Source organism: Dermacentor andersoni, chromosome 1 (assembly GCF_023375885.2).
Source record: "Dermacentor andersoni chromosome 1, qqDerAnde1_hic_scaffold, whole genome shotgun sequence".
Taxonomy (NCBI): domain Eukaryota; kingdom Metazoa; phylum Arthropoda; class Arachnida; order Ixodida; family Ixodidae; genus Dermacentor; species Dermacentor andersoni.
The window spans coordinates 354005828-354020647 of NC_092814.1; the positions used below are offsets into that span (position 1 = coordinate 354005828).

The 14820-nt window shown below is 45.4% G+C and overlaps 1 protein-coding gene across 1 annotated transcript in view; it reads left to right on the top strand.

The window, feature by feature from the left end:
* Positions 1-14820, top strand: part of hyx (cell division cycle 73 hyrax) — an 85161-nt gene that overhangs the window by 23156 nt on the left and 47185 nt on the right. The window contains exons 8-9 of the mRNA XM_050166515.3: positions 4424-4525; positions 12874-12949. Of these exons, the coding sequence (XP_050022472.1) occupies positions 4424-4525; positions 12874-12949 (178 nt within the window). The remainder of the gene's footprint in view (positions 1-4423; positions 4526-12873; positions 12950-14820) is intronic.

Consider the following 14820-nt stretch of genomic DNA (forward strand, 5'->3'; position numbering starts at 1 on the left):
GCACATGCTTCACCGCGTAAAACTGCTGTATCGAGGCGAGGCTAACTTTCGGGAACCAGCATTATGCAACGTATCGTGCTTTCCAAGCTTCGAAGCCATCGGCGAGAATTACAAAGGCAGACTTGGCACCATTGCTAATAGCAGCGAGTTATTTTAATGAAAAACACGCTACCAAACAGCAAGAAGCTTGGTAGCGAATTTTAAAGTAGCTAGGCCTAGCCTTGCTGGGCTGGTGCCTGTTCGAGGCGGCAAGATAATCACAATGGCAGCGTAGGTGGTGGCTTCGATCAATGCCATTTTGGACCAGCGGTCATGGCAAAAAGTCTGGAAAATCGGTCGGCAAATAGTTTTTGCGTCCAAAATTTCAGATGTTCTTATATATTGACTCTGTGGGGTACCGTGGGGATGCCGCGAAGGCATCCGAATTACAGGGCATGTCTGAAAAATCGGGCGTCCGGAGATTCGGTCCTTAAAGGGACACTAAAGTTTACTATGAAGTTAAGTTAAAGTGGCAAAGCAATGCTCTAGAACGCCTAAGGCGTCAAATAATCGCGAACAGAGCTTTAGTTACCGAGAAATTCTTTTCATTTTTTATTCTTTCTTTTTGCTAATGGATTTTTAAAATGTTTTCTAGTTCAAACAAGGAAGTCTGAAACTTGTGTATACGTATAGTAGAGGACTTATTGCTTCTATGATTTTTTTGTTTTCATGCAAGGCATTGGGTCCCATATTCTCAGTGTTCTTTTGAGGTATCAGAAGCGAATGTGCACCAAGAACATTAGGACATGTCAGAACACCACTTCATATCGATGTGTGGTCACTTCTGAACATGATTGAAAATTGTGGAGGCATGGAGTATTCACAGTTGTATTTAGGGCTCCAGGCAAGGTGAATTTGTTTTAAAGTGTTTATAGTAGGGGTGTACGAATGCCTATTACAGTCGCCGACAGTTTATTCGAACCTCATGGGGACTGCGGAAATGTCCGAATAAACAGGTGTCCGAAAAAGCAGATTAAGAAAAAAAAAAAAAAAAAAAAGAAGTCCTTTATTTCCACATACTTATTCGGGCTTGGCAGTAGGCTTGAAGAAATCGTGAATGCACCATTCCACGCTGTTCCGTTTATGCGCAATCAGATAAGCCTGAATCTCGGAGAGGGTCGTACGGTCACTATAGGCAGCTGAAAGCACTGCTTGTACTCGGAGTCATCGGAGCAGACTCGGAGTCAACGTCTGGCGGTGTAGCAGAAACCTGACGAATGATCTCGCCGTCGTCCAGTTCTGCACATGTCAGTACAGCAGTGTCAGCACCTATGAAACTGTCAAATGAGACGGTGTCCAGAATCGCAATGCAGCCATTGCGCAGGTCTCAGCAGAACATTTTCGGCGTCAGTAGGGAGCACATCAGAAGGCGGCAAATCCTAGGCCTCCCGGCATCTGCTTGCTGGCATTCCCCAGCGCAGTCTGCGCGGGCACTGTCGGCGCCATTAGACACTTGACGCGATGTTTCTGTATGCCGCGTTGGATCACCGGAACCTCGACACAGCACACAAAGCAAGCACCACCATGCCGACACCAGTCGCACAAACGAAAAATGTGGCCTACTCGCAGCGTCGTGCACGAAGAAACAAATCAGCTGCTGGATTGTCTTGACATGGCTTACTAAGCTGAAACCAGAACTGCTGTAGAGCCACTCTCTCGAACCAGGCAGAAACGATGATGATGAGTGGGGATTTGCAGTAGCACCACTTCGTGGGGCAGCAAGGAGGCTCCGTTCAAAACAATAATGGCGTTCAGCAAGGCTTGCTGCAATCTTTTGTTGCTGGATCATGGCTCAGAATAAACGCATGCGGCGCGAATGGTGCAGCACAAGCTCACAATAATATTTCCAGCATGGTGAACCACCACAACCAGTTTGGGAATTCACTCTGACAAGCGGCAGACGCACACGACTGACGCGACTTGGCCCAGTTCGAAGCGCGGGTGGCCATCTCCATTGGCGGGGTCACCGACTGTCCGGCTCGTGACGTCAGTCTAGAGTGCACGACCATTGGTGGAGGCTCGTGTGCATCCACCTTGGAAAAGTAGACGCCCCTTTTTTCTAAAGTTGTACCCGACTATAGTAACACTAGACTCCATTGTACCCCTCGGTGTCAGCCACATTAGCATTGCATAGGCCTACTGTCAGTCATGGTGTAAAGCAAGGAGTGCAAGCGCAGAAAGTATCTTCAAGTATTTTCAAAGTAGTACTCAACCGAAGTGATGGTGGGTATTTTGTTGATAATACAGAGCAATGCAGAGTGCAAGTGGCAATTTAGCATCGTGAAAAAAACGAGAACATAGTTCCACTCCTCCGTGTGTGATGAAACGCTAGGAAATTTCCTCCTTGCAAACTGTCAAAAAAATGGAATTCGTTACAATCAAACATGTTCTGAAAAATTTTTAAGCACCCGCAGTGGTTTCTTAGTGGCTTTGGTGTTGTGCTGCTAAGCACGAGGTCGTGGGGCAAGGACACGACGGCCCCATTTCGAAGGGGGTGAAATGTAAAAACGCCCGTGTACTGTGCATTGGGTGCACATTAAAGAACCTCAGGCGGTCAAAATTAATTCTGAGTTCTCCACTACACCATGCCTCATAATCAGATCGTGGTTGTGGCAAGTAAAACCTCAGAGTTAAATTTTTAACAAGTTTTTAAGGCAAAATAAACATCAAAGAAATTCCTGCAAAAGTGAGGCCTTGATATTCATGTGGTCATTTGTAAATTTGTAAATAAAAATCTAATGAAGTTGTCTATGCACAGAAGCACTGTCAGTACATGAAAAAAAAAAAAAGTCATCAGAGGCTAGGGTTAACCGAACCCCCCCCCCCTGGTCAGAAAATTTCCGGGATTTGATTTCTCCAAACTTGGCAGGTATGGACTAAACAGTTTTGGCTCTTACTCCGTCATGGCCACTACTTGTCTTGGGGCTCCTGCAAGAATTCTGTAAACGGCTCTTCCTGCAGAGGGCACATGCTTCACAGAATTACTGGACGGACTGCTTGACAGGGTGGCTGAAATTCCACTTGTCGGTGTTGTTTGTCTCGGCTGGCGTCCCCGAACTGTGCAGAGGATAATGACAGACACAAGCCGGAAGTACTAGCCATGTTTTAAAGGGGCACTGAGCGAGTTTGGTGAGAAGAGTTTCCTGCAAAAAATTATTAGAGGGAACTTTTTGAGTTTTTGGAAGAATTGTGTTTTCATAAACCCATCAAGGCAACAAGTTTCTGCGCACATGCATGATACTTGTGAATTGTAGTATTTAGTGTTAAAAATGTCCAATTTGCAATATCACAAAGCTGTCTGAAATCAGAAGCAGAAAGTCTAGGCAAATCTATGTGGTAGCCATTGCTGGCTGAACTGCCTTACTTGCAGCTCCCGCCGCAGTTCTCTCTAGTAATCCTTGTAGGACATTTCTTTTTTTTTGGTTTAACATACTCTTTCGAAGCCTTCTGTGCATTTGTTTAAAGAAAGAAAAAGAAAGCCCGTTAGTGTAGAAAAGGGAAGCCATTTTTTTTTTCCTTTTTGAATTTTGGGCTCAAATGCGGCTCTGATAAAGCCAATGTTGTGTTATGAATTTTGCAATGTTAGTATGCATTTTTTTTGTGTATGTGTTTGCAAGAATGTTCCTTCAATGTTGAGTTTTTGTATATTTGTGGGGGCAATGATAACTCCTTTCCCTCTCCCTTTATATAAATTAATTGGTGGCCAGATGTTGCCAACATCTGTGATGTCATGGAGAGATAGTGCAGGAATATCTGTGGATAAGCGACACTGAATATTCCAGCACAGGATGCAAGTTACTTTTGGTGAAAGGGGTTTAGATGGTATTCTAGAAATGTAAGGCATTAATCTAGTGTAATCGAGCATTTCTTGAGTGTCTCTCTAAACTAAGTGGCCCTAATTTTTCACTGACTGACTGATTGGCTCATTGCTAAAAAGGAATATGGTTGCAAACCTTTACGCTGAGGTGTGTGTTGTTTTCAACACGAATGATTTGTAACGATTTAAGTGGGCACTTCATGAAGGGCCAGCCATATGTACTGTTCGTTTAATGCATGGTTATCTGTACCACAAGGACATTGAGTTTCTTCACAATTTGCGAGAGCAGGTGGGGTGGTCCAACGCCGAAAAATTTGGGAACTCTTATTCTTGAGTTTTGTTTGTGCAGTTGTTCTATGGCTTGACATTGGACAATTGTTTTGTGTACTACTTATGTGGAGCCACCTATTAGTAGGTGCAGAATGCAGAGCATAGCCTTAAACTTATGTTTTGTAAATTCATACAGTTCAATTTAAATCATTGACTCTCTTATCTCTTGTGACCACCACCATGCCTTTTTTTTTGGCAATGAAACTCCCATAAGAATGGCCTTTCTTCTCTGTGCAGAATTTTGCCAAGTCCATCTTCCCAATCCTCCAGTCAATCAAGATGCGGGAGGAAGGTGTCACCACCAAGCAGGCACAACCTGAACCCATTCTACCACCCAGGGTAAGCATCTCGCTTACAGTGTGTATGGTTTCACACAAATGCCCAAGTCATCATTGATGCTCTAAGGCAATGTTTCTTATGATACATTCGGCTGGTTCCTACCTGTGCTCTGGCTGGGATTGCAAGGATGCCGAGCCTGCTTTTAATTAGAGCCAGAGGAAGCATGCCTGAGTAGAATGTACAACCGCTTTGCCAGAGCAGTTGTAGGCTGGGAGAGGAAACGTGTCAGTACTTCTTACATCGTAAACAAAGGTGCGCAGGTGCTGAAGCATCTGCCTGCTAGTGCTGCATGTATCGCTGCGGCAAACGCCTCACCAGCAATAGAAGCTGCAGGAGCTGCATGACTGGAACTCTGCCAGATCTTGCTTGCACTTCCAGATTGAAGGTCAGAGCACCTCCAAGCGCTCTGAAAGAAGCAGCCGAGTGTGTTTTGAGCGTTCGATTTCAATCATCTGAATAGAATACCCTATGCATTGCCGGAGCGCTGTGGTGCGCTCGGAAGTGACCAGCGATCAATCCTTCGAGGGTAAATTTTTTTTTTCAATGTTTCATTCGTGACCAAAAAATAGTGCATCACGCATGAAAGATATAGACACATGCCATGTAATTCGACATAATATTAAATGTTGTACTTTTAATGTTTCAGACAATTATTACATGGAAGGCATAGTAGATCGGAACCTATCTACCACTAAATGAGTGGAGTGCCAAATTTTTGTGATCAGCCGTCTCAGTGCACTGTTGTGCTTGTGACCAAAGCATAGTATATGTGTCACATACTGGAATTAAAAACAACAAAAAGAACATTTGATTTGTGACCCCCCCCCCCCCTTGCACTTAGCATAAAAAGTCGAATTTCATTACACCAAAATTTTTATACAGTCCATGCCCTTTACAACAAATCCACATGCAATATACTTTTGGATATAACAAACCCTTCTTCTCACTTAATTTTGCTGCCCTATATTAATATGGAACACATTTTATTTGTAATGGACCCGGCTATAGACACAGAGCGCAGGTGAGTTTGGAGCGGTGGTGGCTTCATGCGGCGGCACCGCATACGTAATGGCATGTGACGGCCGGGCCAGGCGCAGACGGCATTGCCGCCAGCTACCTTCATTGAATGTGCTGCTCCCTTGTTTCTTTAGTTTTGCGTTGCGGCAATACCACGTGAAACCAAATTCGAACAAACATGTTGTGGTTTTGGGTGGACAAACAGCTACTGGAACATAACGGAACCTGGTGAGGCCATTTAGTTCAGTCGGTTAACTGCCATCGTGGCCTCACCAGATGGAACGACGGAAAGCCGGGATATGCGCGTTCTGCATGCAACCTGTATGTGTACAGTGCTCAACAATTGAAACACGGTTCTTGGAACGCATGGCCACTGGCGACTTTTGCACCGTCCGTGAGTGCTGGAGACACCAAGCTCATGTATCATGGAATACGATGAACGCAAGCGCTTTTGTGGTGCATTGTGACTGCATTTGGTCCAACAGCAATCACCCAGTGCTCAATCGTAGTGCAAAAAAAGGGATGGCAGCCGTGCACTCAGAGTATCGTGTTTCACTTGCTGAGCACTGCAAATTTCCGACGCTGCTTTCTTTTCCCGAAGGCCTTCTAATATTAACGCGATAGCAAGTCCGTGTCGAAGAAAATCCGGTGTCGGCGTCCAGCGCCGGCGTCACCGTCAGCGAAAATTCTCATACATATTTAGGTATGTGTATATACCACGCCTTGCTATGTGACATGCGGTATATGCGCATTATATTGTCACACCATTCTATCATTGAAGTTCCTGATGCCTTGTCTTACACTCTTGGCAAAGTTATTTCTCTGAATTTTGACAATGACAGCCCATGAAACAAATGTCATGAAACAAAACACCGACAGTGCGTGCTTCTTATGTTGAATCTTCTCTGACTGAAATTTTAAAATTGCGAAACGACAAGAGAAACCTAAAAATAATGTAATATTTTTTTTGGCGCAGCTGTGCACTGCTTTCCGAATCGGCCCACGCAAGCGGCTGCGTCTCCACCCGAAAGCTTGTCTTCGTGTATAGCATTCTCAGTCAGTGTTTCCTGGTTGACATTAATGTTACATAAGCTGCAGTTGCCGGGAAGGGTTGGAAGCAGTCAGGGATCTTTGAGGGCTGTCACATTCCACTCTTAAAGGCAAAGCTTAAGCGTCCTCCAAATTTTTAATAAAGGAGCCGTACCTATGCAAGAGCTCCATGTTCCACGCGAATCGCATGTTTTCGACACCACAGGTGCAATGGCTTTGGAGCTTGGGCACTGAAGGTGAACGCAGAGTTTGTCTTTCTTTAGGGTATATTTTCTTTCCGCTTACTTCCCAACTCTAGTTGTGCCTGATCCATTGCATGTGCATCGACGATAACGAATGTAAACGCAGCGGCATGTTCACACTTGCCATCAACGACGGCCTTGCACGTGCAACGGCCGCCACTGACGGCTCTCGCCGCACTAAGCTGTGAAAATTTCACCAAGACTGAAGGTTAGGTTAGCTTCTAAGATGTTAAGATTGGCGACTCATCACAAAGAAGGAAAACATAATTGTAACAAACAGAGAACGGGATCCTACCGATGCATGTGCATCGGCAAAGCAGCACAAGAACCAAAAAAGGGACAGGTATGTCTTCCTTTTCTGTTCGTAATTTGTTTGCTGCTTCGCCTATTTACATGAATGAATACGCAGTGATTTCAACTAGTACATCAAAATGAGATCTGTAAAATAACTGCTGGGGTTCCACGACATAGCTTGCCGCGGTGAGCTCTGTTTGCGCGGTGCATTTGCATTGCAACTTGCACTCATTTTCTACTTTATTTACTACCTGATGTCATGAATGTGACCTGCCTCGCACAAGTGGTAACATTTCTCAGGAGCAAACATATGAATATGTGCTTTCCAGATCAGGTCTTAAAAACCATAGTGCGAAATCACTGTAAGCGCCCTGTGGGCCTTCGCGCTGTTGTCTGCTTTACATGCCAACGCTCCTGCCACTGCCGTTTGCGGCGCTGTTCGGTGGCGCACCGCTGGCGCCTTACGATGGCCGCCCGGTGCCTATAACTGATTGTCGGCTACAGCGGACAAACTTTTTCGCATATCTTGTCTAGATGGTGTAAATAAATGCACTTTACTGCAGCGGTGCGTGCGTGTGGCAATGCACAGCATGTAACTATTTCTGGCACTTGCGAAATGGGCGAAAGTGCACTTTTTATTTAAAGAGTGAAAACACTAACCGCAAGCTTCCCGGAACAGCGTGCCCCACTGACTCATGAAGAGTCTTCCGGGTCAACCACACAAGCAGATCAACACTGCTGAAGTGTCGCTAAGCCTAATCTGCTAAGCGAAGCCATAGCATACGGTGCTTTATAAACAGCAGATGACGATCTCAGAATGCATCGTTTTGAGAACGCTTTATTTCTCATTGCATCAATTCGAATAAAAAAAATTAGCTATTTGACTCTGGGAAGGTGGATGACCAGTGAAGCTGTTTAGCACCTGACACAGAGGTTACACAGAATTTTGATTAAAAGTACAAACACATGCTATTGTCTTCAGCAGCGGCGGCAATCGTCACGATGAAAGGAACAAACACACGTGCACACACACATTTATTGATCGGTGGGTCATGATGGGTGGGTCTTGATCGGTGAGTCATGATTGGTGGCCATCATTTGGTTGTGATACTGGGGGATGATGGCCTTGTGGTCGTCGTGGTAAACACTTATGGTGTGCAGCCTCGGGAGAGTGGCGGGAAAACAGGCACGCAAGCGGTTGGGATGCCAATGAAGAGAGGGCGATGCGAATGTAAACGTGGCCGACGGGGGTCAGCCTTTTGGGCTAAGATCCGATTGTAGCATCAGTTCTTGCCCTTGTGCCTGGAACTTCTTTAGGTCCTAGGTGTGACAAGGGTAGTTCAAGGACACGTTACAGGTCCTGAAGCCCCCCGCCCGGAGTCCGCAGGCGTATGTGCCATTGCACTTGAACCCTTTCTGCACTGTCACCAGGATCGGCCCACTTTTTTGCTTACGGAGTAGAAAAATCCATGGAACTTTAGTCGTAAACAACTTTGCTGCAAAAGAACACAGACTGCTACTCAAGGCATCCAGACTGCGAAGCGTGTGATGTGATCGAGCCGTCTCACATGCAGTGCAGCAGTGGCCAAACACTGGCTCCGAGTTGAATTTTCCTTGTATTGCAGCCCTCATTAGTGCTACAGGTTTAAAAGTAGTTGTTGCTTGTCGTAAAAGACTGTTAGGACATGGATTTATTTTTCCGACCACTGTTTTGTGTGAAAAACAAACTGTGGTTGATGTTTTTGTCACTAGAGGCAGTGACATGCTCAGGCCGGGTGGCCAGCATAGCAGGAAGCTCCTCAGCTGGCTTGTCGCCATTGTAGCAGCTGTTAATCTTGCTGTTGTGCAGGTGTTTATAGGCTCTAGTGCGAGGAAACCACCATATTTCAGCAACCACCGTTGATGGACAGCAAGGTGATATGCCGTGTGGCTGTATGTTTACTGCGCAAACCCATTTATCTATTTATTTATTTTAATTTAAATGTTTTCATAATTTTTGCAGTCACCTTTGTATTAGATAGCAGAATATCTGAAGTTCCACCATTTCAGAGCATACCGGGGCCAAAGTCCATCTAAATAGGTTGCAAAGCTTGGAGTGAAAAGCATGCCAAAGCCTATCGCTAGAGGTGTCAGTTAGTCGTGCATGATTGAAGCGCGACTAAGTGAGGGGGGGACAAACACTTCAACTAGAAAGCCTATGTAAAAAAAAAAAAAGTTCCAAAATGTTATATCAGAATACTGTCATACGAGTAAATATTCCTTTTCAAATATTTTTGCTGTACTAAAACAACAAATGTTAATTTTTTCTATTTCACAATTTAGTAGTTTATTCTTGGTAACCCCTACCATCCAGTGATTCTGGCTCAAGACTTGGCAAGACTGTGGAAATGAGCTATTATGTTGTGCATAATGGTGTTGCTCACTGGAACACGGTGTTTTTTTTCAAGCGAAGCTTTCTTTGCCTCTTTCTTCGACTTTTCCACTGCTGCTGCTGCTCCTACTGGGGCTGCTGCTGTCTGGCACACCATGTTGAGGGTGGTTCAGAGTGTGTGCACACATGACCGGAGCGAGTCAAAGAGGAAAGCAGATGCGAGAAACTGGTTTGGACCCCACTGCGTCGAATATGCACAATTCCCTGTGGCGCTCCCTGGGCGTCGCCACATTAGCCTCTTGACAGCTGTAATTATCCATGACCCCTTTCAAAAGCATTGCAGAAACTGCAGCACTTCCCCTTCTACTAATGTGCTAGTCCAGAGGGGACATAGAACTGTAGAGAGAAGGGAGGAGAAGAGACAGTTCTCGTACAAGTGTACAGGGGGGGGGGAGGTTACGTGAGAAGGCAAGGAAACCCTGCTACTGTACGATAGTGGTTGCGGGGAAACTAGATAAGCTTAAGTTCAAGGTACGGTACAGTATGTTCCTGCTATTTCTGAAAAATAAACACATGCAAATATGTCAAACGGACAAGTTATGCATGGCATGCAGAAGCAGAGCCGCATAAATTCAAGCACACCACAGTGTCACCTGGACCCTGCGGAAGTGGTCAACCGTCAAATCTACACTTCTGTGTCTGCTGCGATAGCTTTGTGACTATGGCATTTCTAGAGGTTGTGCATTTGATCCTGACCGCGGCAGCCTCATTTCAACGAGGGTGAAATAAAAAACTCGCATGCACTTAGATTTTGGGACACGTTAAAGAACATCACGATGTCAAAATTAATCCGGAGTCCGCCACTACCGTGCGCCTCATAATCCAAGAGTGGTTTTGGCACATACAGCCCCATAATCCAATGCAAGTTTAATACTTCTGCCATGATGCAATGTGCCATGTGAGGCAATGACAATGCTCAACCCTCTCAGAGGTGATGAAATATGGAGCACAAAAATGCCTCCAGCAAACACCTCACTCTCCCTGCGTGTTATGTGCACTACGCAGACAAACAGCAGTGGTGCACGCACCGTAACGTTTGACATCAACTCACCACTCTCATGTTAAACTAAATGTTCAAAGAAATTAAGCTTTCGCCGTCAACATCACCGCTAATTATCGTCAATCAAAGCAACCAGCACAGAAAGCCTCAATGCGTGGGATCTGCATAATGTTTGAATTTGCTTTCATGTTTGTTCAAAGTGTGGCTTGCGCTTCACTTCAAGTTTTGCCTGATTTAGCCGTTCATTGGTGAAAGGAGTGGGTGCAGGTTTTTGTCTTATCCTGCAAGTTCACACTGCGGCATCCGATGGGCTGTGTCTCGTAGTGACGATAAATGCGGAATGCTCCGTGAAGAAATGTCGTGCTATGTTTGTTCACTCTCTGTAACACAGACTCCGAGTGCCCGATAGGCAGCAAAATTAGTAAGTCGAATGTTTTGTAAATGATAATGTGGTGCAAGGCTGTTTTGTTTGATAACTGTTGGATGTGAATACATGTTGTGGCACGCCATTGCGAATGATTCTGGGAAAAGGATTCGCATATGTTGCTCTGTTTCATCCATTGAAACATGTTTTGTTTGGTCAATTATATTGGTAGCTTTATTGTAGACGAATAAAAGTTAAGTTGCTTTTGAAACCTCTGTGGCAGTCATTTATTTCCATCCTATTCGTTCACCTCCCTAAGGAACCTACTGGAGCAATTACCATCAATAACAGCCTAATTTTGTTCACATTAAGACATAGTTCACTCCTATAGTTTAATGACGTGCTGGCGTTTCAGCTGAGGCAAGTCGAAAGCTCGCCTCAGCCTCAAAAGAAAAAAATAATTGCTGGCGTAGCGATCGAAATGCCGGACGCTAAAGAAATTCAAACATTCGCGCCAAGCAGTGTAAGATCTTGATGGCACTGCTATTTCCGGTTGTACTATCACTTTTTTTTTAATTTTTTTGCTTGCTGTTTGATGCCCCCCCCCCCCCTATACGTAGAGGTCGACGGTTGCAACGAGCCGCCATTTTCTCGACATGTGAGCTTTTATGGAAGCTTTGCTACCAGTTTACATATACCTTGCTTGGACTTAATGTTATATAGAATGGACTTCCGATATAGTGGACCTTTTAAAGCACTTCTAGGCACCCGTTCCTGGATTGAGTGTAGGTCTCGACATCAACCTCGGTCTTGGCATAACTGGCAAAACGAATGAGCGGAGTGCAGCAGAGGATGAAAGACAGCAATAACAAAGAGAGTGTGAAGAGAAAGGAGGAGAGTATGACGAAATGGTGGGGAGGAAAGCAGAGTGCCGCACGAAATGTGCTGCATGGCAGCGACATGCTAAGAGATGGTGCCATAGTAGAGTGCACCGACACCCAGTTGCCAATGATGTCATTACTAAGGCATTGGGTGAGCGCATCCACCGATACCATATATGGAAGCAAAATGCTTTATCGAGAGCTTTCTTTTTGTTCTGCAGTGTGTGTCATAGCTCAGTTGTAGCTTTGGGACATGAAGTAAAGTACAGACCGACTGCGCATACGCTACTTCGCCACTGCCGCTAGAGAATGCGCTTCATGCGAGCCACGTGTTCCTGTGTCCTCATGCTTTCTTTCTGAACAGCGAGCGAAGCAACTGGTGGTATTCAAGACACCTAAATAGCTGCGTTCAAATTTAGAATTATAGAGTATCATAATCGTCAGTGAATTTTTTTCACTGGATTGTTACAGTCCGTTGTAACAAGCCAGTGAATTTTTTCACTGGATTGTTACAGTCCGTTGTAACAAGCGTCGACTGTATAAAAAAGTAAAGTGCTGATTTTACCTACTTTGTTACTCAGGTTTAACTGTATATCAAGCAGTTATTCTGTTGAAAGCATCACAGATAGTAAAATTCACTGCACTGCAAAATGCACGGAATGAAACTTTTATGACCGCACGACTCGCATAGCTACATCAGCATTGCCTGCTAAGTATGAAATGGAGTATATATGATGCCGCATTACAAAAAGGTGCATTTTTTCAAACTGTACAGTCATTGACTACTTTGGTTGTATGGTGGTGACCCTCAAAGGTGACTCAAAGTTGGGTGTTAACTGTAATTTGATATGTTACCTGTTTCCTTTTGTCTCCATCCTTGGCTGAGGTCATAGGTGGTGCTAAGATATCCCACTTCTGTGTTGAGTATGAGCAGGAGAAGACAACAGCCAAAATTGTTTTTAAAAGGGTGGAGATGTGGTTGTATGGTCTATATGTCGAGCTTCTAGTGCCTACATACATTCTTTCAAGGCAGTGAACATGAGTTTGTTTTGTTCTTTTGTCCATGCAGGCTACGCCAGTGCGTGCAGTGCCTCAGCCAGCCGTTTACAACCGATACGATCAGGAGCGTTTCAGGGGCAAAGAAGGTGGGTGGTGCCAATGGTTGAATGTGGCCTTTTTTGCACTTTTTTGTTCGAATATAATGTGAAGGGTAGCTACATCCTATAAGAGGCAGATTTCTCTACCTGTCTTGTTGAGTTCCACTGGTTGCCATTGCTCACATGTGAAATTGTAGACAAGGAAGCACAACTAAAATTGTAGTCTCTGGAGCAACCATGACTTCAGTAGCCACTTTTTACAGTCTTCTAGTTATAATTAGGGGTGTGCAAATCTCGAATTTCGCCAAATCGAACATTCGATATACATATTCAATATGGAGACCTGCGCATTGCCACAGGTTGCGTATGCCGCAGAACCCCTTGTGCTGGACGCCACCCAAGCGAGTGCTTCACTTTGTTGTCGGCACAAAAAGAGTGCTCCCCGACGTTGGCCTGATGTGTGATTGCACACACAGCACCTGAACATCGCAATTCACACAATGACACGCGTTGGTACAAGGTTCGTCCGGGTGGACAGGACTGATCGAAATGATAAAGTGACGTGGACAGAGGGAATGGCAACAATAACAGTGCATATTTCGTAAAATGCAAAAGCATGTGTGAAAGTCGGGCCAGCTAGTTGCTGATAGGCACGCGGATCGTGTTGAATATGGGCGACGAATTTCACGCTGCTTCAACAGCCGTCAATCTAACCTGCACACGGGATCTTGGGACGGAGCACAGTGGATGAGCCACCCGTATGAACATATTAGTGACAATCATTCTGCGATGGCTTGTGGCCCATTACCACATCAGCCAGCTGCAAAAATGCGGTGAACACTACCTAGGCCATTAGGCCTAATCAACATTGTTTTCTTGAGCATCAACGATAAAATTTATGGTCTGGTGCCAAATCGACTCAGATGTATTTGCAGCACCCGCACAACAGTCGGAAAGCTGCCAAACCGCCTTGCAAATGAAAGTGAGCGTACGGAAGTAGTTCACGGCCACCATCATTGCAGCGCACCGTGTGGCGGCCTCTTGTTTCCGACGCCACTTGTAGATGGACATCGGTGTCTAGTTGTAGCTTCGAGCAACCCGTCTCGACTAACTTTGGATTTACCCAGCGGGTGCAAACGTGTCATGACCCGGTTGCATGCGTCTGCACGGACAGCGGATCAATGAAGGGGAAGGAGAGACGGGGGGTGTTGCACAAACTTTCTCAAATTTTCTGGTATTCGAAATACGGCTTTTCTTTCGTGATTCGAATCAGATATCTACTACAGTCTATTCTCATTGCAAAGGACCTGCGTACAACAGACTTTCGGATATAATGGACCATATTTCAGCCTTAGTTTCAGCCTTCTACCTATTTTATTAATGCAATAAAGTTCGCTTTTAATGGACTGCGCTACAACGGACTATTGGCTACAGTGGACGAAATTAGCGGCAATTTTTTTCAAAATCGGGCTTATGAAACGGACTTTGGCTGTGTTGACACGGGCTGACAATTGACTTGCGAGGGTCAGCCGGCGATCATGGCTCAATATTTTGCACGCGAGGGAGGAAGGCGGGGTGGAAATGCGCTGTCTTGTTTTGTACGCGAGGCAAGGGGGGAGGAGGGGATGTGGAGGCGAGAGAGAGCAGGTTATACTTCGGCGGCTGGTGCTTATGGCGCGGCCGCCGTATCCTAAAAGCGATCTATGATGTGGACAAAGTGCTTGCCTGCGCGGATGCCATATCTTGAAAGCGATCTGTGATGTGAACAAAGTGCGCGCCCATGTGGGCCTCATCTTCAAAACGATCTGCGACGTGGACAAAGTGCGCCCAATGTTGGTAGCTTTGTATACGCTGTACTTTCGATGTTTAGTTCGTGTGGAAGCGAGAGACAGCACGAGGGTCAATTCACTCGCTGCTGC